The sequence below is a fragment of the Pongo abelii genome, chromosome X (assembly GCF_028885655.2).
Source record: "Pongo abelii isolate AG06213 chromosome X, NHGRI_mPonAbe1-v2.0_pri, whole genome shotgun sequence".
Taxonomy (NCBI): Eukaryota; Metazoa; Chordata; class Mammalia; order Primates; family Hominidae; genus Pongo; species Pongo abelii.
Genome location: NC_072008.2, coordinates 45,365,001 through 45,391,535, shown reverse-complemented (window position 1 = coordinate 45,391,535; position 26,535 = coordinate 45,365,001). Strand labels below are relative to the sequence as shown.

At 35.7% G+C, this 26,535-nt stretch overlaps 1 protein-coding gene across 20 annotated transcripts in view; it reads right to left on the bottom strand.

Moving 5' to 3' along the window:
- Positions 1-26,535, bottom strand: part of KDM6A (lysine demethylase 6A) — a 234,574-nt gene that overhangs the window by 13,647 nt on the left and 194,392 nt on the right. For 17 of the 20 annotated variants that reach the window (XM_024240505.3, XM_024240494.3, XM_024240503.3 and 14 more), the window contains 9 exons: positions 21,065-21,194; positions 19,393-19,498; positions 18,548-18,753; positions 15,322-15,386; positions 15,173-15,247; positions 14,358-14,506; positions 11,986-12,100; positions 8,060-8,247; positions 7,122-7,263 (listed from right to left, as the gene is read on the bottom strand). In XM_024240505.3, the coding sequence (XP_024096273.1) occupies positions 7,122-7,263; positions 8,060-8,247; positions 11,986-12,100; positions 14,358-14,506; positions 15,173-15,247; positions 15,322-15,386; positions 18,548-18,753; positions 19,393-19,498; positions 21,065-21,194 (1,176 nt within the window). Of the gene's footprint in view, positions 1-7,121; positions 7,264-8,059; positions 8,248-11,985; positions 12,101-14,357; positions 14,507-15,172; positions 15,248-15,321; positions 15,387-16,167; positions 16,977-18,547; positions 18,754-19,392; positions 19,499-21,064; positions 21,195-26,535 lie in introns of those variants that run through there. The other 3 variants (XM_054544498.2, XM_054544499.2, XM_054544497.2) reach the window with 2 other exon arrangements.

Below are 26,535 nucleotides of genomic sequence, written 5' to 3'. Positions count from 1 at the left end.
ATTCTTTTGACTTATGCCAACATAGGAAATATCTGGAAGAATGTGAAGCAGAATATGATTAATGTATTTTAGCAAATGGCTAGGTTGTAGAAATTTGAAGAGATTTACTAAATGACTTACTCAGATAAATAGAACTTTATGGAATCACAGGGTCCTTAAAGACCAGACTTGAACTTGAAAGTGCACAGAAAAAGCAAGAGTGATACTGATTTGCTTAAAGAAGTACAGGCGATTCATTCTCAAAATGATAATGAGGAATCAGGAGGTGACAACAGAAGAAAACACCATTTCCCATTATTAAATAACCCAGTGCAAATACAGGTTCATAATCCCTTATTATAATCCCACAAATTTTTCATAAATCTTGCACAAACTCATGTGGTGCTGAAATTTGACCTGGGGCTACTTACGGTATTCACTTAGCTCATTAGAATGACTATTTCTATGTTTTAGTGCTGAAATACTAATATGTTTGTTCCCAGGATACTGCAACAGACCCTGCTGGGAAGGTACGATATATTATAAATGTACTCAATTACCTTTCTAAATCTAAAAAACATTATCTTTTTTTTAACTTTTAAGTTCAGGGGTACACGTGGTCTGTTATAGGTAAGCTTGTGTCATGGGGGTTTGTTGTACAGATTATTTTGTCACCCAGGTATTAAGTCTAGTATCCATTAGTTATTTTTCCTCTCTCTCCTCCCACCCTCCATACTCCAATCGGTCCCAGTGTCTGTTGTTCCCCTCTATGTGTCCATGTGGTCTCATAATTTAGGTCCCACTTATAAGTGAGAACATGTGGCACTTGGTTTTCTGTTTCTGCATTCATTTGCTGAGGATATGGCCTCCAGCTCCATCCATGTTCCTGGAAAAAAGATGATCTCATTCTTATTTTATGGCAGTATAGTAATCCATGGTGTATATATACATTTTCTTTATGCAGTCTACCACTGATGAGCATTTAGGTTGATTCCATGTCTTTGCTATTGTGAATAGTGCTGCAATTAATATATGTGTGCGTGTGTCTTTATGATAGAATAATTTATATTCCTTTGGTTATATACTCAGTAATGGGATTGCTGAGTTGAATGATAGTTCTGCTTTTGGGTCTTTGAGGAATCACCACACTGCTTTCCACAATGGTTGAACTAATTTACAATCCCGCCAACAGTGTGTAACTGTTCCTTTTTCTCCACATCCTTGCCAGCACCTGTTATTTTTTAACTTTTTAATAGTAGTAATTCTGACTGGTGTGAGATGGTATCTCATTGTGGTTTTTGCTAAATCTAAAAATTCTTAGCTCCAAAACACATTTGGCCTAAAGGGTTTACAATAAGAGACTGCGAAGCTGTAGTACTTCTGGTGAAGCCTTTACTGAACCTTCCACTCTTTCGGAAGAGCCTTCCTCTATGCTGCCCCACCATGGTTTCTTACCAATATCTCTATCATTAAAGATCACATGTTTTAATGGTTTGACAGTTTCTCAATTCACTTTGAGCAGTATGAGAAGTGATCAAATCCTTTTCACCTAGCACAAATCTGGGTACCAATGCAGTACACAATAAACATTCACTGAATAAAAAGAACTGGGTAGAGCTGAGGGAGGGAGCGAGCGGATGAGAAGACACAAGGTAAATTTTGCTTACATTCTTTTCGGTTGAGCGGGCTTACCACTTAACTATGAAAGCCTAAAAATTACACACTGTAGATTCACAGAATTTAAGAATTAAAAATAACAATTCGGGGGAGAATTAAGGAAGAAGACTATGTTTGTATATCTTCTCTATTTCATTTCATTTAGCTGTTATTTTTTAATATAGCCTATAATTCGTATGCTCAACATATACAGAATCAATGCTTTATTAAAAGACGATTCAAAAGAAAAAAAGAGGGAGATGTAAAAACTGCAGTTCATATTAAAGATGGTTTAAAATAGCAAATGGAGTGGTAAAAATATTAATAAATAGAAAACAATTCAAGCACACATTTAAAGGCAGCAGTGGGAGAAATGGCTGACAAGGCAAGTGGGAATCAGATTTGCGGCATTCACATGCTAGGCTTAAAAAGGTAGATTTCTGAAGAAAGTGTACATTAGTGCCTTTGCAGATGTACAACAGTTGGTCACTGGTGACCTCAACAAGAGAAGTGTTGGGCTTACCAAGGGTAGAAAGCCAAACTGCTGTGGGTGGCAGAGTGAACAGGAGATGAAGAAAATAAAGCAGAGGGAAGGAATGGCAAGGAAAAACCATTTATTAAGAACTGGCACAGCTCACAAACCAGAAAAAACCAACAGCACTTCATTTTTTGGCAGGAACTACTAGATTTGAAGACCAGAGCAATGATGTGGATATAACAATTATACAGCAAAACTGTGCTTGTGGAAAAAGACCTCCTTCTCTATTTCTGCAATACAGTCTCCATGCTCTCCTGTTACATAGCTCACTTATTTCTTTTTCTTAAACAGGCATATCCCCCACAAAGTGCTATCCCCAACTTTTTCTTCCCTTTTCCTCTCAAGACAGTCACCAACTCCTAGGTAGAAGACTCCCTAGTCAGCTTCTTCTAAATAGCTTTATCCGACTCTTTTAATGGCTCCCCAAACTTGTCCCCAAATGAAGTCATGTGCCATAGATTCATTCAAGCACTTTCACAGACAGATATGGGTTTAAATCTTGGCTCTACCTCTAGTCAATTGAATGACCTTGGGATGCTGTGAGAAATAAGTGAGATACAGTCTGGGAAGCACTTTGCTCAGTGCTTGGCTAAGTACTAAGCCCGATTTATTAACTAGCATTATTATTAAACCATCTAAGTATCCACACTTAAAGGCCAAAGAATCTTTGATTCACTCCTTCCTCTTACTATCCAAAAGTTTGCTCTATTTAATAGCTAGAAACACCTTTATGAAACCTAAATTAGATCATATTAATTAAAAACCCACCAAGAGCTCTCCGACAGAAGAAAGTCTTAAGTTTGGTACACAAAGCATAATTGGCTTCTAACCAACTTTTACAACTATATCTTATTTTACTACTCATCACACATTGTGCTCAAGCCAAAACATACCACCAATTATTGCCAATAAACATATAGCAGTTGTATCGTATATACATTTAAGCTCACGCAAATGCACAGCAGGGAGGGTAATCAGGAGGGAGGGCAAAAAAGAGAGATATAGGGGAGAGAATGACAGCAGGAGGAAGAGAACATTACTTGGAGCATACATTTGCTATTCCTCTACAGAGTTCCTCTGAGCCTTTCAGAATTGCCATGTTGAATATGACTTTAGCGGTTGAAGACTGAAGTTATTCATACAACATGGCCTCTCTACACAAGCCAACTATTTTTGCCTGGTGCTCAAGTGAAGAAAAGGGATTTACTCTTTCACTGGATGAAAATGTAACTGTGCTGGACTTAAGGAGATATGGTATGTATGCTATTTTATGGATGAACTGGGGCATCTTTCTGATGGTGCAAGAGTTTGGTTTTAAGCTGGCTTAAGTGCTATTCCTTTCTCTTCTCCCTGCCTCCTCATTTTCACCCATCACACAAAATACATTCTTCCCCAGAACGCACAGCTTTTTAAAAAAACCTCTCTGACTCCTTGGGCTGGAAACATCAGTGGATCTATCACCGAATTTCTTTCAATCTATTTTATTTATACGCACTAACTGTTACTTGAAGAAAGGACCTATACCATGTATTTATAAACTCTCAGGGCCTAGCCTAGAGCCTTGTATACAATAAGCAAAGACTCATTAAATCAAAGAAAGGGAGCCATGTTGGCTGCTGAAAAGTACATTTTTAGCAATGGCTCAATGACAATTATTTCAAAAAGGGAGGCTTATAAAGCAAGGCCTAGGGGTCTAGACTTGTGGTTAAGATTTTCAATTGATGTGTCAACTGGTGTGTCAATAGGTACTCAAGCTGGGAGGAGAATTGTTAATATCACAGGAATGCAATCAAGATTTAAATGATTAGACATTTTGTAGTGTAGGGCAAAATGGAGTATAGATAAGAATGTAAGTGCATCTAGGTTAAAAAAAAAAAAAAAAAGAAATGTGTAAGAAACAACAGTATCACTATAAATTATAAGTGGAAAAACACCCAAATTTTGTGTGTCCAACCTCAACACAAGACAACTTTATAACAAGATAAATGTCGATACCTCAACATTTTAATGATAAACTGGAAGGAGTCTCAAAGGATATCAAGAATACTGAGGGTGGGGTAGGGAATGGAAAAGATGATAGAGGTGATTAATGTTTAAATTAATGACAATCAGGCAACAAAAAGAAAAGACTATAAGTTTTCCTTGGTTCCTTTTTCCCCCTCACTCAACCACCTAATCTATGAGCAAGTTCTATGAGCTTTAGTTCCACAAGACTCCCTAGTTTGATCCCCTCTCTCCATTTTTACAGGGAAATCTCTGTCCAGGTTGGTCTGTACTGTTACAATTGCCTCCTAATTTGTCCTCCCTACTTCTAAGCTTACCCCTTGGAACCCATTCCACACACAGCAACTAGATTCATTTTCTTTTTCTTTTTTTTTTTTTGAGACAGAGTCTCACTCTTTCACCCAGGCTGGAGTGAAGTGGCGCCATCTTGGCTCACTGCAACCCCCGCCCCACCACCCCTGCCGCCTCAGCCTCCAGAGTAGCTGGGATTACAGGTGCCCATCACCATGCCCGGCTCATTTTTGTATTTTTAGTAGAGACGGGGTTTCGCCATGTTGGCCAGCCTGGTCTCAAACTCCTGACCTCAAGTGATCCGGCTCGCCTCGGCCTCCCAAAGTGCTAGGATTATAGGGATGAGCCACTGCGCCCAGCCACTAGATCCATTTTCTAAATTTAAAGTGAAACCTATTCCTTTCCTGCTTAAAATCCTCTATGGCAAGCTGTAACACCTAGAATTAATATATAAACTTCTTACCATGTCCAGAAAGCCCATGTATGATCTCATTCCTGCTTGCTTAAGTTTATCACCATCACTCTTCCTTTCTCTCATTCAGCTATAGTCACCCTGGCCTTTTTGTCCCATAAACATGCCAAAGTTATTCCCAATTTAGCCTTCATCTGTTCTCTGTATATGAAAGGTTCTACCCATAGATCTTTGTGTAGTTGATTTCATCTCATTATTCAGGGCTAAGCAGAACACTCACACTCTCAGACCAGTTAAGCAAAAGGAGCACTCTGACCTTCCCTCCTCCCAAATATTATTGTATTTTATCTTATTCATATAAATAAATTATACTGGGAGTTTCTGTCTTGTTCTACTAGAATTTAAGTCTCCAGAGGACAGGAATTTCATCTTAAACATTGGTATGTCTATCATCAGTGCCTAGAACAGTGTCTGGCATAGAGTGAGTTTTCAAACATTTGTTGAATGGGATTTATTCTGCATAAATCCTAAATATATTTAGGAAATTGGGACCAAATGACAGGTAGACTTTAGGCCATTTTGTAAAGAACTTGCAAGAATTATAGTGAGGTGAAAAGAATGTTTAAGAAGTCACTGGATGATCACAAATTATGAATACAGATGAGATTACTATATATTAAGTAGGAGCTGAGTAAGTGACCTTAAAATCCTTTCCAATTATAAAATCCTAATCTACTCATAATGTAACGAGTTACTTTCAGTCTATATAGCTGTTAGATAAATGGCTTCTACATTGAACTACCTTTAAGTGATCTGACTTAGCATCTAGTTTATGACTACCTCCAACTTACTAAACACCTTCAGTGACTTTAGGTCATTTTTGTTTCAAAAAATAACACTGAACTTGCTATTCAGGGTAAAGTACCATTCTGACGTATAACAGGATAAATGGAGAGACAATTCCCCACCCCACTATAAATTATATTTATCGAGAGTATGGTACCTAAGATCCAATGTTCTAAAGAATTTGTACATTACTTGCTATAATTTGGCTTTTGGCCCTTTTTGTCTCCCCTACCCTTCTACCTATAACTAGATAAAATGGTGCAACTGAGAAAAGACTGTCATAAAATAATTCATAGGCATGTTACCTTGGCCACACAACTTTTGTTTAAATAAAAGTTTGGATCTAGATTTGAAATCATTTTAACAAACCAGGATTACTTTCAAAATACAGTATTTTGAAAACAACACATGCTGACCAAATTAATATATCTGCAGGAGAAATACTTAATATAAACACTATTTTAACAAAGACTAAGACAAACTTATTTTTATCAATGAATATAAAGCAGTGTATCCCAAAATGAGCTTTTGAGAAAACTAATTCTTCAAAAGATACTGGTAAAGTAAGTTTGGGAAATACTGTACCCTGTAACTCTTCTCCCTCATTCACAAATTACATTAACACATACAGTATCTGAAATATTTTACAAAAAATAAATTTAAAAAATTAAAATAAAGGACTTTGTTCACTTGCTGAACTTTAATCTATCATTTCCCATATTTCCATAGCCAGAATTCCCCATCTTTTGGGGACAGAGCTAGTAGTGGAAAACACAGTTTAGGGAAACACTGCTATATAGCACTATCTGAAAATAGTACCTCTAAATAGATTTACAAAATGGCTAAGATAGAAACTGTGAAAACAAATGTGAAGCTTACTGGTATATATGTATTCAAACTAGGTCCCTAGATAAGAATTTATATAACTTATACTAAATTTTTTTAAGTAGCTCAGAAAAGAGACACTTAAAAGATAGACGATTTAATTAAAAATTTAAAAAATCAGCATTTTAGTCAAATCCCTATATTAACTACTAATTTGTCTGTGACAACAAATATTCTGTGATGCCATTTTCCCCTCAAGTTACTAATGGTAGATTTTCATATTAAAACTAAAGTTATCCTGGGATATCAGGTGGTTCAGAGGGAAATGGGAAAGAAGCACAGGTTTGTGACTCTACTGGTTTATAATCATATGTCTTTTTTACTTTCTGTACCATAGTGGGCTATTTGAAAGGGAAAAATATTTTTAACATGTGGATTCTCATAATACATTCTGCTAGACTTCTGGACCATTTTGCTTTGATGTCAACATAATTCTAAGGGAGAAAAAAAACTTAATAGTTAACACTCCCCAAAAAGAGAGGGACTACAGCAGTTTTAGAAAAGACTTACTTAATCATTTCAAAAAGCTTTGGATCTGAGACCTTGATATTTCGTGCCATATTCCAGGAAAGATGAACCATGGGTACTATTGACTTCACACTTTGCAATTTGTTCCATTCGTACCGTTCCACTGCCAATTTATACTGGCAGGCTAGGAAAAAAAAAACAGTTATAAAGCAACCCAAAGTACCAAAAGATATGAAGATAACCATTATCACCTGCTCAGGTGATATCTTCAACATCAATTCTGAAAACCTCAAAACACTATAAAAATAATTTTTACGCTTTATAATTACAGTAGTAATAATATTAGCAATCATATAAAGAGCACTTCCTATGACTATGTGCCAAGCATTGTGTTTTTATTTTTATCCATTATCTCATTTACTCTTCACCATCACCTTATTAATTTCATTACTTCCATTATACAGATGAAGAAATTGAGGCCCAGAGAGGTTAAATAACTTGCCCAAAGTTATAAGAGCCAGATCCTGGTCCTATAATCCAGGTCTTTCTGGCTCTAAACTCCACATTCTTAACCTTAAGTGAGTACTGCCTGAAGGCAGGCATAATTCAAACAGACTTTAACATTACAGAGTTATTCATATGAAATACTAGATTTTTTTTCAATGTGAAAGAATAATTTTTCTACTTTGTTTTCTCTCATAAGGGTTTTTTTTTTTTAAAATAAAACCAAGCACTCTAAAAATTATTATTATATCCTTCATGTATATTAAAGCCATAAACTTGTTATTTGCTAATATCTATGCTCTTAGATTTCTATCTGTTAACTTGAATTTAATTTATTGTACTACGAATAACAATTCCATGCAAGGAGACATTCTTCTTACAACTTTTAGTGAGTTTTATTTCAAGAAAAAAGGAACAGACCTATTGGATATAATCCTTTATAAATTAACTTTTTTTAAGCATATTCTTTATAATACCTGTAAGTGGACCAACATTCCAAGCAATGTTGTTGCACCAGCCAATAGCCTGAACCCAATGAACAGTGCCTGCATTTATCCAGACCAAATCTCCAGGTCGCTGAATAAACCTATACACTGGAACATTTGCTTCATAAAGATCTTCAAGATTGGGCCACCAAGAACCCATTAGGAAATTCAAATTATTTCTGAAATAAGAAAAAAATAATGCAAATGGATCAACTACATTAAGAAGCTCCTAGTAAGACTGGAAGAAAATGTCACAAACTTTTTTAATAAACACTTGTTCATTTTATTGAAACATAATTGCTTGTGCAAAAAGATCTGCTGTATGTATATAAAGAGTGTGTAATTATGGTTGAGTACTAAATTACTAAAGATCAGTGTTACCTTTTTTTTCTTTGAGACAAAGTCTTGCTCTGTTGCCTGGGCAGGAGTGCAGTGGCTCCATCTAGGCTCACTGCAACCTCCGCCTCCTGGGCTCAAGCAATTCTCCTGCCTCAGCCTCCGGAGTAACTGGGATTACAGGCGCCTGCCACCACGCCTGGTTAATTTTGTATTTTCAGTAGAGACGGGGTTTCACCAGGTTGGCCAAGCTGGTCTCGAACTCCTGACCTCAGGAGATCCACCTGCTTCAGCCTCCCAAAGTGCTGGGATTATAGGAATTATAATACCTGTAGTAAGTGGACCGGCCCAGCATTTACCATCTTAAATTGATTTTTCAAAGATCCAAATGAAATCCAAAGCTACTTTCAAGTAACACATAAATTAACTTTTAATTTCATTTCAACAAAGACTATTTTTGACTGAAGCCTTCTCCCTGGAGCACCTAGAAATCCCTAAAAGGTAAATGGAAGGTGGAGTTGACATCAAGTCATTTAAATCCATAAACAGGAACACTGTGGCAATACAAGTACCAGGAACTTCCCTTAATTTCTGAGGAAAAGGAGACTGGATGTCAGACTCCATATAGTTTGATGATTAGCTGATTAAAACTATGCAGTTCAAAACAACTTCAGTAAAAACAATCACGCACATGCACAAATAATCATGGCCACTACTACCAATATACTTTGGAAACATTCCTTAGATATTATTAAGCTTTTTTTTTAATATCTGGCTTCTTATTCTCCATAATGATATGAAGTACTTTTTAAACAACATAGCAACCTTTCCTATAAAAGAACTTTATAAAATTGAAGTGGTTACACTTCAAATTTCATATTTTGAGAAAGGAAGAACTTACACAGTAAAAATGTTCCTTTCCTTAAGATCTAAGAAATAATCTTACTTTATTTGTCTTGTGCTATATCACATGATAAAGTATACTTTACAATTGTTTTTACTGGTTTAAATTTAATTTTTTATCTAGATCAAGGGTTGGCAAACTATGGCCCATGGGCCAAATTCAGCCCACTGCCTGTTTCTGTAAAAAAAAAAAAACTTATTAGAATACAGCTATGTCCATTCACTTATGTACTATCTCTGTGTCTGTGCTACAATGACACAGTTGTGACAGACAGCGTATGACCAGGAAAGGTGAAAATATTTATTATCTGGCCCTTTATGGAAAAGAAATTGCCAAACTATGATCTAGAAAGAACCTTAGTCTCTCTTTTTCTCTCTTGAAAAATGCAAGGCTACTCTTGAAAGTTTAGACTAGAGTGCAAATGGTAGCCTAACTGCAAAGGGATAAGGATTGGCTTATTGTGTGTGACAAGGCCAAGTAGATACAGTCCAGAAAAAGTTGCCTATAAAGCAAAAAATGGCTATAAACACAAATCCTAGCCTTATTTCATCCATGTATTGCCATTACAAAATTAGAGAAAACTTTTTATCCAAAAGCAAGCAAGTAATCCCAAACAGACACGCCCCCGCCAAAAAAATCAAACTTACCAAAAAGCATGCATCGTTTTAATCATATATTCAAAAGAATGGTTATTTCAAGACAGGTATTATTTAAAGCCATAAAATAAACTACAGATACAGTATACAGTCACTATCAAAAGCAACAATCTTTATGTAAAACAAAATTACAGTGAAATGCTGAAGAAGCAAGCACTACTTTCACAACTGAGTTATTAAATTTACCTAACCCTTCCTTCTAACTTGATATTTTTATTATCCCTACGCTCAAGCTTTTGGGACATCATCTGCTTATTCTAATTATCTTTTTTCCCAAGACACCTCTCCATTTAGATAGGAAACAAAACTACACCCTAAAAATAGCCAGTCCCTACTCAGAAACAATGAACAAGGATTCCTGTACTATAGCTGCAACAATATAGTATTAACTCAAAGTTTAAGAAATAAAAATCTTTCTATAGCACAATGGAGATTTCCCATATAACAATGTTCTTTCTCTGCTGCTACTGGTCCATAAAAAAAGTACAGATTAAAGTAATCAGGTTATTTCATCAATACATTAGAAGCTTTAAAACTCTGTATCTTTGGCTTTCTTACATTGAAGGAAACCAATATATGAATAGAGAAGACAACATAAGGTAATTATCTCTTGCTTTTATATAAGGAAACTATGGATCAATATTTTTTTTATTTTTCAACTACAATGCACTTCTTACTAAATCCAAATATTTACAGCAAAGATTCTTAAACGAAAGTAAGAAATTAGAAGTTAGTATGGGGCTGGGTATGGTGGCTCACGCCTGTAATCCCAGCACTTTGGGAAGCCAAGGTGGGTGGATCACGAGGTCAGGAGTTCGAGACCAGCCTGGCCAACATGGTGAAACCCCGTCTCTACTAAAAATACACAAATTAGCAGGGCATGGTGGCACACCCCTGTAATCCCAGCTACTCAGGAGGCTGAGGCAGGAGAATTGCTTGAACCTGGGAGGCGGAGGCTGCAGTAAGCTGAGATTGTGCCACTGCACTACAGCCTGGGCAACAGAGCAAGACTCCGTCTGAAAAAAGGAAAAAATGAAAATAAAGTAGTATGTGGAATATGTGTATAATTAGTTTTCAAAGTATTCTCATGTAAATGTTTTCTGTGGGTTTTTTCCCCCTTTAATTGGGGTGGGGGCATAACACCAAATGTGTATATAATGTATATTTTCATCTATACTAATTTTCTAATGTTATTACTAAATGAAAATATCAGGTCCTTATATAATAAAGTACTTTCTAGAAAAGAAGAGAATAAGGTTCTATCTAGACAAATGATCAAATTGAAACCAACTAAAAAAAAAATTCCAAAGTACTTTTTAACGCAAGACACAGAAAGAAATAAAAGCTATTTCTGGGATCTTAAGGAAAGAAACTATCCAAGTTCTTTCAACTAGAGAAAACAAAATCTGGGCTGGGTGTGGTGGATCACGCCTGTAATCCAGCACTGTAGGAGGCCCAGGCAGGTGGATCGCCTGAGCTCAGGAGTTCAAGAGCAGCCTAGGCAACATGGTGAAACCCCATCTCTATTTAAAAATAAAAAATAAATAATACATTTTATAAAATTTCTTCATAGAAAAACTTGTCAGTTTAAAAAGAATTTATATCATGATATGGCAAAAGGTATTATGGTCAAGCCTGAGTTATTCACAGCCTATACGGGTGCTCAATAAAGAATTCCTTCTACTTCCTAAAACCATTTATAACAAAACAATTTTTCTTGGAATACACACATTTCAAATGAATAAGTATGCATCATTTAAAAAATTAAACTAATAACTCAACTTTTCTATCTTCTTAATTCATGGGTACTACTATTGCATGAAGTTGTTTCATGGCATCTTAAAGTATTTCCAATAACACAAAATATGAGGTTCGGAATCAAATAATTTAAAATGAATTCTTCACTGAATGGTAAGTGAATACTGGCAATGTATCCATTAGGAGATCCAGCTTGGTAAGTTGTCCTTTACAATTACTGCTTTCTAATACATGTTTTAAGAAAATTTACTTTGGAAACCTACTTTTCACAGAAGTCATTCAGAACACCCCAGTAACCTTCAGGAACAACAAACCATTCACAGTCACCTGGGCCAATATTTATGTTAACTGAACAGAAGTTGTTATTTTCCTGATGACCTGAAATGTGAAAAGAAAAAAAATTGGAGCTCCAGTGGTGCAATCGGTTAGCACACGGTACTTATACAGAAAAAAATTAATCATCACACTATAATTCTATAGAAAAATGGGTCTTTGGAAACAAAACCTTACAAATGCTCAACAGAGAACACTCTAGTAGTATTTAGTTCTTCATCACTGTAGCATTTTTGTGTCAACTCCTAACATACTCAGTAAGAGCTTCTATGATAGGCAGTATAATCATGGTTAAGAGATTAGGTTCTGGAGCCAGGCTCCTTGGCTTAGTCATTAATTGAACCTGGGCAAGTTGGTAAACCATTCTGACTCAGTTTCCCTATATGTAAGAACAGATAATAATAATCTCTATAAATTGTTGGGCTGTTTTGAAGATTGATAAACTAATGAATGCATATAACAGTGCTTAATACAGATGCTCCTTAACTTACAGATGAGACTACATCCTGATAAACCCATAGTAAGTTGAAAAATACCTTAAGTTGAAAATGCATTTAATACTCTGATAAACCCACCATAAAGTCCAAAAGTGGTAAGTTGAACCATTTCAACTCAGGGACCATCTGTACACAGTAAGCAATAAATATTAGCTATTATAGATATAATTACCATTTTTTTCCTTATGAACTAATCTCCAGGAACAGTGTTTACCCCATAACAAGGTACTCAAAATAATGTTTTTTGCCCAACATTTATATCAGTGTCCAATGACAGAGTACAGAGCAGAACATAGTTCTTCTATCATTTATTCCAGAACTCTTCGCACTTTACCTGACTATGGATAAAATATCACAGAATTGGGCTTCTAATGGTCTGAGGATAACAATTATAACCAATAGTTCTAATCCTGGCTGTATATTAGAATCCTCTGGGGACCTCAGTTAAAAACCAACCAACCCACCCACCTACCCTCATGCCTGGATCTGAATCCTAGAGATTAATTAATTACATACTTTTAAAAAGCTACCAGGTGTGGTGGCTCAAGCCTATAATCCCAGCACTTTGGGAGGTCCAGAGGGAAGAATAACTTGAAGTCATTATGTGAACCTCAAAACAATTAGCCAGGCATGGTGGCATGTACTTGTAGTCCTAGCTACTTGGGAGGTTGAGGCAGGAGAATTGTTTGAGCCCAGGAGTTAAACAAGGTTACAGTGAGCTATGATCACATCACTGCACTCCAGCCTGAGTGACAAAGCAAGACCCTGTCTCTTAAAAAAGAAAAAAGGACAAGAGAATCAAATCAGCAGCCGGGATGGGGAACCACTGACCCATTTTACCCAGAAGCAAGCATAGCCCTATTTTGAAAAAATTCTTAAGCACGACTTAGTAAGAATGTGAACAAAGAAGGAACCAGTCTGGTTTTCAAACCATGGCTGCATCAAGTAGCAAAGAGAAGCACCTGAGGGAGACCTGCAGCCCGCCCCCCCGCAGTACATTGGTACAGCTGAACTGGTTATCAACAGTATCTCTTCTAATTGATCAGTGCTGGGATTGTGGCAATTGTTAAATATTTTGAATATCACCCTGTGAAATTTCATGTCAATGCAAAAGAGCACAAAGAAGATGGTACTTCAGTACTCGATGGAAAATTTAAGTCTAAAAACAATGTAATTCACTTTACAAATGAAGAAAAAGACCTAAAGAAGAAATGTAACTTGCCAAAAGTGACAAGCCTAATTAGTGGCAAAGTCTAGACTAGTTATTAGAATGAGTCTAGTAACGTCTCCACATCATGAAGTTTTTTGAAAACTGTGAGTTGTGATCCACTTAGAAAACTGCAACCTACACTTTATTTTTTAAAAGAAACAGAACAGAATAGATTGGAAAACATATTGTTCAATAAAACTGCTGCTGTATACATACATGTGCATTCGGTTACATATAAAACATACTTTTTATTGTTACTTGGGTTAAAAGAAAAATTCAAAAACACCCATCACTGTCTGCAACAGATGGGACTGACAAGAGTCTTCAGGCCAAAAGAACTTATTTCCCAGTGGTGCTCCAATGACCCCTTTCCAGATTAAATTGTTATAATGTTTCTGGGCTATTACACTAAAAAAAAGATAATGAAAAGGGGAAAAATCTTAATCTTAGCCCAGTTAAAAAGTCTAATATTATAACAGGAACAACTCTTTCAGTTTTATTCATTATAAATGACAAGATTCTGGCTATCTTTGCATGTTTCATATTTTGATTTTGTTTTCCATTTTAACAAGATATGTTAGTTCACACAAATTACCTGGTGTTCTGCTCCCTGGAACTTTCATGTATAGTTGAACTGTGTTCATGCCCAATATGGTATGACCAACATGGCTTAGAAGATTTCCTGCTGATACGACACGCACAAAAGCGGGAAGTTTAGTCAGCTCATGTAGCTGCAACTTCCACCTGCAATAAAATAACACATCAAAAGTGAAACTCTGCTACAAATACCTGTGGAAGTTTACCATTTCTTCAAAACCCTTGTGTTCCAATCAGAAAAAACAATTAAGTCTATAAATATTTTACTTTTCCATAAGAAAATGCTTAAATTTTTAAATTTTCCCAAAGAAAACTTCCCAACAAAAATAGGCATAAAAATTATTCACCAATAAAAGAAAAAAACTATTTTAATAGTTGTACAATTATTTTATAAATACATTTTCATGTAACTATTTCATATAATTAAAAATATAATTTGTGATTATGTAATTAGCATATAGTCAGAGTCTTGATGAAAAATTGTAGAAAAGTTTTAAGTAAAAAAAAAATTTGGCAGGGTGCAGTGGCTCACAACTGTAACCCCAACACTTTGGAAGGCTGAGGTGGGAGGATCCCTTGAGCCCAAGAGTTCAAGACAAGCCTGCGCAACACAGTGAGACCCCATCTCTATTTTTGAAAAAAAAATTTAAAATTTTAATTGTAAAATGTAGCAAAAAAAGTTTAGCTTAAATTCATGTCAGCTTAAAAAAAATGACAATAAATGAAACAGAAGAGGGAACTGTAGAGAATTCCCAATCTAGCACAGGATAACTCTTTGCATCAGTTCACAGAAATATTACTACAAGGACTTACTTTTTGTCATCAGATAGGTCAATATTGGTCCCAAACTTTATGGTTTTAAAGGGTCCTTTCCTCCTCCTCCCAGAACTTAAAAAAGAGACACAGTATTAGAAACATGCCTTTTAAAAAGAAATACTAAGTGGACATTAAAAATGACTTACTTATCTGACGATGTAGATTCACTATCTGAGTGGTCTTTGTGATGACTTCTTTTTTCATTTTCTTCCTATAGATTAAGCAAAAAGCAGTCTAGTTTAGTGTTCTACAACTGGCAATCCTTTCCACCATACAACTGAAAAAAAGTTCATATCTAGATTGAATAGTATTATTTGTGTTTTGAAACTAAGTTTCATGTTTTTAATTTTTTGAGACAAGGTTTGACTCCTGTTGACCAGGCTGGAGTGCAGTGGTGCGATCCCGGCTCACTGCAACCTCCGCCTCCTGGACTCAAACGATTCTCCTGCCTCAGCCTCCTCAGTAGCTGGGACTATTAGGTGCGCATGACCACGCCCAGCTAATTTTTGTATTTTTGGTAGAGACGGGGTTTTGCCATGTTGTCCAGGCTAGTCTCCTGTGCTCAAGCTGTCTACCGGCCTCAGCCTCCCAAAGTGCTGGGATTACAGGCATGAATCACCATGCCTGGCCTTGAAACTAAGTTTCTATAGGCCTCTTACACATGAAAATTTCTTCAAACACCACATTAAATAAATAAATACCCAAGAAAGCCGGGCACAGTGGCTCACGCCTGTAATCCCAGCACTTTGGGAGGCCGAGGCGGGGGGATCACGAGGTCAGGAGATCAAGACCATCCTGGCTGACACAGTGAAACCCTGTCTCTACAAAAAAATTAGCCGGGCGTGGGGGCAGGCGCCTGTGGTCCCAGCTTCTCGGGAGGCTGAGGCAGGAGAATGGCGTGAACCCGGGAGGTAGAGGTTGCAGTGAGCTGAGATCACACCACTGCACTCCAGCCTGGGCGACAGAGCGAGACTCCGTCTAAAAAAAATAAAAAATAAAAAATAAATAAATACCCAAGAAAAGTCAAATCTCACCGGCATGGTATCCAACTTCCTCCACTAGCCACAAAGTTATACTACAGATTCTCATACCTGCCCCATTTTCAAGAGGAGAGAAAACTTGAGGAAAGCTGAAAGGCCTAGGGCATCCCAATCTTGATTAAAAATGATATAAGCTAGCAGAGGTGTATGTATATGTACATAGCTATATATGTGTAATAGTGGAAGGTAAGATACTTTTTATTCTTGATTATGAACAAAGGAAAAGTTCTTCCAGGGGATATTTATTCCACAATGAATTATACACAAATGACAAAATGTTTACAACATTGCTGGATACATATAGGTATTTTTCAATGCAAATATTACTTTTATTTACAACTCTTGAGTCACAGACATGATATCTGTTAACACTGTTTTATGATTTCTGAGTTAGCAATACTTCTGACGTTTGGCTTCCATTCCTTTAAATGTGTAGTGTCTGAACATTTGTCAAACTTTTCACATGTAATGGTCCATGTTTTAAAGCATACTAAAAAACCCCATGCTGGCAGGGCACGGTGGCTCATGCCTATAATCTCAGCACTTTGGGAAGCCGAGATGGGCAGATCACTTGAGGTTGGGAGTTCAAGACCACCCTGACCAACATGGAGAAACCCCGTCTCTACTACAAATACGAAATTAGCTGGGTGTGGTGGCACATGCCTGTAATCCCAGCTACTCGGGAGGCTGAGGCAGGAGAATTGCTTGAACCTGGGAGGCGGAGGTTGCAGTGAGCCGAGATCACGCCATTGCACTTCAGCCTGGGCAACAAGAGCGAAACTCCGTCTCAAAAAAACAACAACAAAACCCCATGCTTTCTTTGGTTATGGAACCCTCCCCATTTAAATAGACTGCCTCTTACTATCTTTGCTTTTCAACTCTTCCTCCAAATTTTCCTTTGATGATCTTTGACTCCTTCTTACTATTTATTCTATTCTGACTATATTACCAGGTACTTGAAGTATCTTGAAAGTTTGAACTACAGATTTATACGGACAACGAATTCACTGCAACTCAGTAAAGTCACAGGACAGTTTTTGTTAGAAGAATTTCTTTGTAATATATAGGCAGCGGCAGGGGGAAAGGAAGACAAATATACAATTTACAGGTAGAAATGCTATCTTGATTGAAAATATGAGTTGGCAGAATTTTAAACAAAGACAACAAGCAAACCTAATGAATCACAAATTAAAGACTTTCAGCCACATACTGTCAGTGGTAGGACATTTGAAGAACAAACAACTTAGTGCAGACAAATGAGTTTAATAAACTCATTTGTTTGGATGTATTATGTTCACTTTGTAGGAGAATTCACAAAGTTCTCATTATAGTGCTAGAGGATTTTTGTAGTGCTTCAGTGCTGAAAGGGCTATATGGGTCTTTTAATAATAATAATCCTCTGATTATTTTTACATTTTTGTTTTTTAATTTCCTCCTTCAGATTTCTCTTACAGCCGAAGACTGGTAAGAAGAACACTAATGTTTCCTGCAGGAGTTGTCTATGAGATGGCACTAAATGAGAAGACCAAATCAGATTTTACAAGCATAAAATAAACTTGAGACTTAGTTTATCCTCTAAATCAGTGGTTCTCAACCAGGAGTGAATGTGCCCTTCAGGGGGTATTTGACAGGTCTGGAGATATTTTTGAGAAGCCAGAGATGCTAATAAATAACCCTGCAAGGTGCAGGACAGTCCCCCCACAACAAAGAATTATCCAGTCCAAAATGTCAATAGTACTGAAGTTAAGAAACCCTGCTCTAAAAAAAGTATCCCAGAAATGGAGACATTTCACTAGACAGTAATTCTATTTCCCCATGATGCTATTCACTTCATGAATCCATCAGTTTGTTTAGATTTCACTAAAAGCAAACTGAGGGGGGTGCGGTGGCTCACGCCTGTAATCCCAGCACTTTGGGAGGCCGAGGTAGGCAGATCACTTGAGGTCAGGAGTTCGAGACCAGCCTGGCCAACATGGTGAAACCCAGTTTCTACTAAAAATGCAAAAAAGTTAGCTGGGCGTGGTAGCACGTGCCTGTAATCCCAGCTACTCAGGAGTCTGAGGCAGGAGAATCGCTTGAACCTGGGAGGCAGAGGGTGCAGTGAGCCAAGATCATGCCACTGCACTCTAGCCTAGGCGACAGAGGGAGACTCCGTCTCAAAATACACATACGTACGTACATATATACATACAAGAAAACTGGAGAGCACTTACAAAGTATTTTATGTAACATAAAATGATGAGATGCATATAAAAGTAATGTGTCCTTTCAAAACTCCAAAGTAAAATCATCTTTAAAATCCTAAAATAATCTTTAGGATACAAATACTTACTCTCAATGATTCCTGGAATGAGGAGGCCTGGTACTGTGCATATTTAGCAATTGTAGTATGAGATCTATTACTTTCACAATGCCAGATTTTCTTTGTTCCAGTGGGATCCCAGTTTTCATCTGCTGGCTGCAACAACTGTGTCCTCACTTCTACCATATGTTCATTGTTAGCTTCCACCAAAGTTTTAGTAGAGAAAAGTCCCAGGTCTTCATGAATACATAAATGTAGTTAAAAAACGAAAATTATATTTGAGATAATATTTTTTAAGTGCTTTTATTTTTTTTAAAGGAAGAAGGTAAAGCATTTTACGGCACTGTATCCAGTTCCCATAAAAAACTAGGGCCTCTGCACAACCTGAGCTATGTGCCAAGTTTGCAGAACCATACGCTGAAGCCCTGAATCTAACTGCTATGTCATCCCATCCGAGAAAGAATTAAGTGTGAAAGGACTGAAATTTCACTTATTTATTTAATTTCTGCAGATGCCAGGAAATACTTATGGGGCTATAGTATTTATTAGTACCATCAAATTTCACCTACATTTTATAATCAAATTTTTTCTATTAACCTAAATCACAATTATGTAAACGGACCAAAATAATAGCTAAATTTAAAAACCTCCACCAAATTGCCAGTAACCAGTATCACCAACAATATATTCACATCATGGATTAAAGAAGTGATACACACACTCTCTCTCATTCTTAGTACTAAAAAAAATTAAAATAAAAATACAAAAAAAAAAAAGAAAAAAGAAAAAAAAGAAAAGTTTCTGCCAGTGCTGGAAAAGTTAAAAGATAGCAAAAGAAATAGACAAACATTTTCCTTTTTTAATTTAAGGCTTACCTAACTTAAGAGCTCCAGCAAGGCCACGTATTACTGTAACAGGGTTGTTTGGATTTGTACAAAATTGATGTAATGGAGGAAAGAAAGCATCACGTTTATTTTCCAACTGTAAAATTAAAATATGTGGTTAGATCTCAGGAAAACAGAGCTTTTATTTAAATATTATGCTCCAAATTAATATTCATTATTTTTCACAATTTAAATAATGCATTTTATGGGGTGATATTTCTATTTGACAGTATCTTATCACTGTGACTTTTGATTCTAGTTTTAATCAGAGAGTAACCACATACATTTCTCCTGTCCATTTTATCATGACAAAAATATGTAGGAGAAATGAAACTGAAATTAAACTTCAAAATCAAAGTGTTTTAAATATTATTCAGTCTTAAAATGAAAAGACAATCTTGACACATGCTGCAACATGGATGAGTCTTGAGGACATTATGTTAAGTGAAATAAGCCAGTCACAAAAAGACAAATATTGTATGGTTCCACTTACATGAGGTATCTAGAATAGTCAAATTTATAGAAACAGAAAGTAGAATGGTAGTTGCCAGGGGCTGGGAGGAGGGAGAAATGGGTAGTTGTTCAGTGTGTAGTTTCAGTTTGTCAAGATGAGAAAGTTCTGGAGATTGGTTGGATACCAATGTGAATATGCTTAACAGTACTGAACTGCACACTCAGAAATGGATAAGATGGTAAATTTTATGCTATGTGTTTTTAAAAAATCACAATAAAAGAGAGGAAAAGAAAAAAAATTATGCCTAAACAAATATTATCAAAGAAAGCAGACTGAAGAGGACCCATAAAAGATAAAAACTTAATTTTGCATTTTTTTTTTTCTCCTCAGAGCTCACTTTACAAGTTTTTTTATATGTCTATCCCAGTGCTTCCCTTACATAGTAAGGGATAAACAACAACTGGTTGGAGGAAGAATTAATATGATAATATTTGGCCTCTAGGGGGTTAAATCTATAAAACAAACTCTAGTACCATTTTATAGATGCGAGATCATTATACATATACTACCCTAACTTTATACTTACAAAATTTTAATTTGGGATAGAAGCAGGAAAATGAAAGGAAATAGGGTAGGAAGATCTATTTGGAAGAAACAGAAATAGGAATTGCTTTGACTGAACTCTTAATGACTTCCTATATCAGATTCCTATATTTCTATAAAGTAAAACTAGTATCTAGTTTTAAATGTTTTAAATAACCTATTAAGTTTTTTAGTGACATATATCTACTATCACACTTATGTTCTCAAACACTTATTTTGAAGGTAGTATCTTTTTTGGGGGGGTAGATGTATAAAACAGAATGAATGTTAAGGTCCACATAACTAAGTAGAATGCAGATTTAAAACCCAGTTTACTAAAAAAAGTTACACTTTTAGATAGCTTTTTCCTAACACTGCTCAAAATTAGGTCAATAAAAAATATTTCTCATGATTCTAATATCATCACAGTTAATAGCTGAGAAGGTCTTTTAAAAATGCTATTACAAAATCTTTTTGAATGTATCTTCCCCCCCGCCCCCAAAATGTTTAATCTGCTGCCAATAATTGTAATGTTTCCTAAAGGGCATCCTTGTAAATTTAAAGATTTTATGAAAGACAGGTAGTTGCAAACACTGCTTTATTTCTAGTCAGTCAATTCAGACTCACGTAAATACTAGGTGTAGGTGGATTCAACTTGTCCTTTGGCAAGGGAGGGTATGGTGAAGATGGTGGTCTTGGAGGTGGACATTTATCCAACAAAATGCTACTGTTAGATAAGCCATTTTTACCTAGATTCCTGAAAAAAAAAAAAAAAAGACGGGATAATCAGTTGTACATTTATTTGGAAAACAGAAAAATAAAAGAATCCTGAATTAAGTCCTAATTAAATTACTAGGCATTTGCACAAGTCCATGAGATGTGGGATGTGGATCCATCAGGAAAAACACTAAGAACGATTATTAATTTCAGCAAAGACTTGATTCCTATATATCCTCCACTGAAGGAAAATAAAAGATATCACAACATATAAATTATTGATGACACTCCTTATTTTGCTCGTAATTTTCCAATTTATTTTCACCTAAACAACAAACATGAGCTTACAATTTCCTCTCTACCATCACATTCTTTTCCATGAATGTTAAAATATTAACTTGACCAAAAAAGTTCTAGATAATAGTAAAAAACAGAATGTCTCTTTTCCTATGTCTCATCTTAGCAATTATAATCAGAATATCTTTGTAACAACTCTCAAACCTGAGATTTTTTCCTTTTTCTCAAATCAGAAAAAAATTTCCTGTGCAACTCCTTGACTATACAGCAAATTATGCTACTTCTTTTTAAACAATGCATATAACTGCTATCTACCCTCTGACACTATATAATTATTACTTACTGGTATTTAGGTTGATGAAGGTATCATTCTGTTAAAATTATAAATTCTTAAGATAGGGTAGAATTATTCCCTAACAATAATTCTTTTAGTACAAGCAAGAAAGATATTTCTAACGTTTCTACTAAACTTAGAAAATCAACAAGAAATAATTTTGAACTTTCAAACCACTCCAGTTTAACTAACTTACCCCACCGAATTCTTACAAGTTCAAAAGCAATCAATGCATTAAAATATTAAGTACTCTTAATATATTAAATTTCAAGTAATAATTTGAAATTTTCAATTATTCTGGGAAGTCAAAAACTCAGTAACTTAAGGAATTAGCTATTTTCATCACGAAGAATAAAACAGGTTGAAACAAAATTAATTTTCCTTATCTTGCTATACTGAACAAAGTGTTACAAATTAGCCTGTTTTGGTTGATACTAATGAAAACTAGGGCTTAAACTTTCACTGTCATAGACTTTTAAGATGTTATAACTAAATAGCATCATGGGTGTTACTTTCTTAATTTTTTCAACTACAACTCCAAGTAAAAACAAAAAAGTTCATGGCAGGTCTCAAAGGAATGATTTATGTTTAAAATAATTGACTTTTAAATAAAAATACATGAAAATATTATTAAACTGAAATTTTACATTCAGCTAACAAGTAAGGTTAAAGGTCGAATAAATTTTCTGTCCAAAACTAGTTTTCAATCTCTTTCCACAAAGCACATGTGCCTTGTACATTTAAAGACGGATATACACTTAAGCTTTTAGATTTGGGTATAAAATTGGTACCAATTTATAAACTCCATCAAATTTTTGCTTTTGACATGTAGAAAATTTTGGCGAGACTGGGAAAGAAACAATTCAAGTATTATCATTAAACCAATGCAAGATAAAACAGTTACAATATCTACATAAATAATAGTTTTCATGGAGAATTGTGTATCTGCCACTCTATCGAATATAAGCAAAATATGACTCAGAATACAGAAACTCTGTCTTTTAGGAAAGGAGATGGATATACTACTGTAGAGTAAATGGTTACTATTTTGAAGAAATTGAAATATATGAACCATGTATTAAAACTGTGCTATACAAGAGCATCTCAAACTAATTAAATGTGGCACCAAAATTTAAGCTTCTACAACATACTGGACATTGAGAGATGAGACTAGAAAACAAGGTTTGACAGATTAGTAGAATTCTGTCTCTGTCATTTATACAGTCCTGTAACAATTAAAAAAGAGACAAACGAGAAAGTAAAACAATGGAAAATGTTGTTGCCAATATTTTAAAATAGAAAAGAAAAAGGTGGGGCATGACTAAGGGAGCTGATAACAATTCAATCACTTGAATATTGCAATTACAATTTTAGACATGAAAGAAGCAAAAGTATTATAACTGCCTTTTAATGTATACCACTGACCACTGCAACATTAAGATAAACTAAACAAGAATCAGATTAAAAAATAACCAGCACTTTAACTACATATATGGAAATAAAGGGGTATCCAATAGTGCATACAAGTCATACCTAGCAGTTTCTTATTGTGTTTGAAATGCTGACTACCTGCCTATTAAGGTCAATTTTCAAACACATAGGAATTTCCCTGAAGGAACTGATGGTATCTATAGTGCTCTGCATAGCAAATACAAGCTATTTCCACTTAAAATATATTGACCAATCCTAATGCAAAGGGCAGGGCTGTGATAACAGGAATAGACTTTATCTTCTATGTAAATGTCCAACACTGTTTAAAACACCTCAAGCCAAATAATAAAACTTTCATATAAAAATCCAAAGTGGAGAAAGGAGTTGAAGAAAGAAGCAGATTTTGGACCAAAACAGCATGGTACTGGTACCAAAACAGAGATATAGACCAATGGAACAGAACCAGAGCCCTCAGAAATAACACTACACATCTACAACCATCTGATCTTTGACAAACCTGACAAAAACAAGAAATGGGGAAAGGATTCCCTATTTAATAAATGGTACTGGGAAAACTGGCTGGTCATATGTAGAAAGCTGAAACTGGATCCCTTCCTTACACCTTATACAAAAATTAATTCAAGATGGATTAAAGACTTAAATGTTAGACCTAAAACCATAAAAACCCTAGAAGAAAACCTAGGCAATACCATTCACAACATAGGCATGGGCAAGGACTTCATGACTAAAACACCAAAAGCAATGGCAACAAAAGCCAAAATTGACAAATGGGATCTAATTAAACTAAAGAGCTTCTGCACAGCAAAAGAAACTACCATCAGAGTGAACAGGCAACCTACAGAATGGGAGAAAATTTTTGCAATCTATCCATTCTGACAAAGGGCTAATATCCAGAATCTATAAAGAACTTAAACAAATTTACAAGAAAAAAAACAAACAACCCCATCCAAAAGTGGGCAAAGGATATGAACAGACACTTCTCAAAAGAAGACATTTATGCAGCCAAAAGACACATGAAAAAATGCTCATCATCACAGGTCATCAGAGAAATGCAAATCAAAACCACAATGAGATAACCATCTCACACCAGTTAGAATGGCGATCATTAAAAAGTCAGGAAACAACAGATGCTGGAGAGGATGTGGAGAAACAGGAACACTTTTACACTGTTGGTGGGAGTGTAAACTAGCTCAACCATTGTGGAAGACAGTGTGGAGATTCCTCAAGGATTGAGAGCTAGAAATACCATTTGACCCAGCAATCCCATTACTGGGTATATACCCAGAGCATTATAAATCATACTACTATAAAGACACATGCACACGTATGTTTATTGTGACACTATTCACAATAGCAAAGACTTGGAACCAACCCAAATGTCCAACAATGATAGACTGGATTAAGAAAATGTGGCACATATACACCATGGAATACCATGCAGCCATAAGAAAGGATGAGTTCATGTCCTTTGCAGGGACACGGATGAAGCTGGAAACCATCATTCTGAGCAAATTATCACAAGGATGGAAAACCAAATACTGCATGTTCTCACTCATAGCTAGGAACTGAACAATGAGAACACGTGGACACAGGGTGGAGAACATCACACACCGGGGCCTGTTGTGGGGTGGAGGGAGGGCGAGGGATAGCATTGGGAGAAATATCTAATGTAAATGACAGGTTGATGGGTGCAGGTGGCCAGCATGGCACATGCATACCTATGTAACGAGCCTGCACACTGTGCACATGTACCCTAGAACTTAAAGTATATATATATATATATATATATATATATATATATATATATATATATAGCAGGTTTTGGAATGGATTTAGAGATTATCCCATCTTAAATCCTTTTCTCTCATTTTTGAAATCTCTCTGAGAAAAGTCAGAGTAGGGGGATATTAATTGTTACCCAATTATTTAAAATATTGGCTTAAACTTACTTTCAAGTTTACCCATATTATTTGGTAGGCAGAGAAATGGTGAAAATGTGCTCTGTGATAAACCCATCTACACTTTAGTTATCCTTTGTTAGGAAGCTCCTAGACCAGAGATGTCAAGTCTCTTGTACCTGTGTTACTTTCCCCTTGAGTTCTGGACTCTTGCCCAGCACAGGCCACCATCAAGAGAATACAGAAACGGCAAACAACATTACACCTATCATTTGCATTCTTACCTTTTTCTCTATGCCTCAAAAGATTTTTATCTCCAACTTATCAGAGCACTTTTTTGTCTCTTCAGTAATTGAGTCCTGGATTTACTGGAATAACCTAAGTAACCCCAGGGATCTATAGTGTTTTGATGAATCTAGCTGTTTACAAGATATATATATATATAAAATTAAGTCTCCATAATAAGGCAAAATTGCCTTTTCAAGTTAAAAGCTGAAAATAAAACTATAAAAATGTACTTAAATACCCTGAAATAAATGTTCATATATGCCTGGAAAATGAGACGGAAGATTATAATCTTTAATACATTAAGAAACACAATCAACTAAGCACCTATAGCATAAAGCTTTATTAATACAAACTTATGACAACTGCTACTATACACAGTTTGTAACTTGGGGAACAGAACATAGCTCCGTGGAACTCTGACAACATTCCTCCTTAGGTCCCATGCAGTTCATGATGTTAGTTTTGGACCTCCAAATCTTCCCCATTTTCTAGCAACTGTCCTGAGTCTACAGAGAGTGGATGAGAGAGAAAGCCCCTGCTCCAGCAGTTAGAGCAGCAGTACCTAGGAAACAGGACAGAGGCCCCAGCAGATGAGTAAGGAGCAGGTAGAAGACAGTCAAACTGGCAGTGAATCAAGGCACTGTCTAAGGAGAGCCAAGTGTAGCATTTAATCTGAACACTCCCTATTTTCTGTAGGCCCAGAGTTGAAGTGAATGACAGCGTAACTTTAAAAAAAAACTAACATAAAAACCTATAATATAAAAATTTCTAAAGAAACAAATTTTAGGAACTCAAGAACCTCACTATGTGCTTTAGAAGAATTTCATTTAGAGATCATCCAATGTCCTTTTAAGTTACTGACCTTAAAAAATCTTGTAAGACAGTTAAGATTAATTACAGCAATCACCATGTTGTAGATCACTAAGGAAAATGCTGCCAATAATGTGGACCCAATAAAGAAAAAAATAAAATATAAAAAAGGATGTAATTTCTGCCCTAGTCTATGTCAGAATAACAGCTAAATAGTTAAAATTTGACAGGAAATAATGAAATAGAAACTAACAGAAATAGAAACTAATAGAAAATGAAACAAAGACCAGCCGGACACAGTG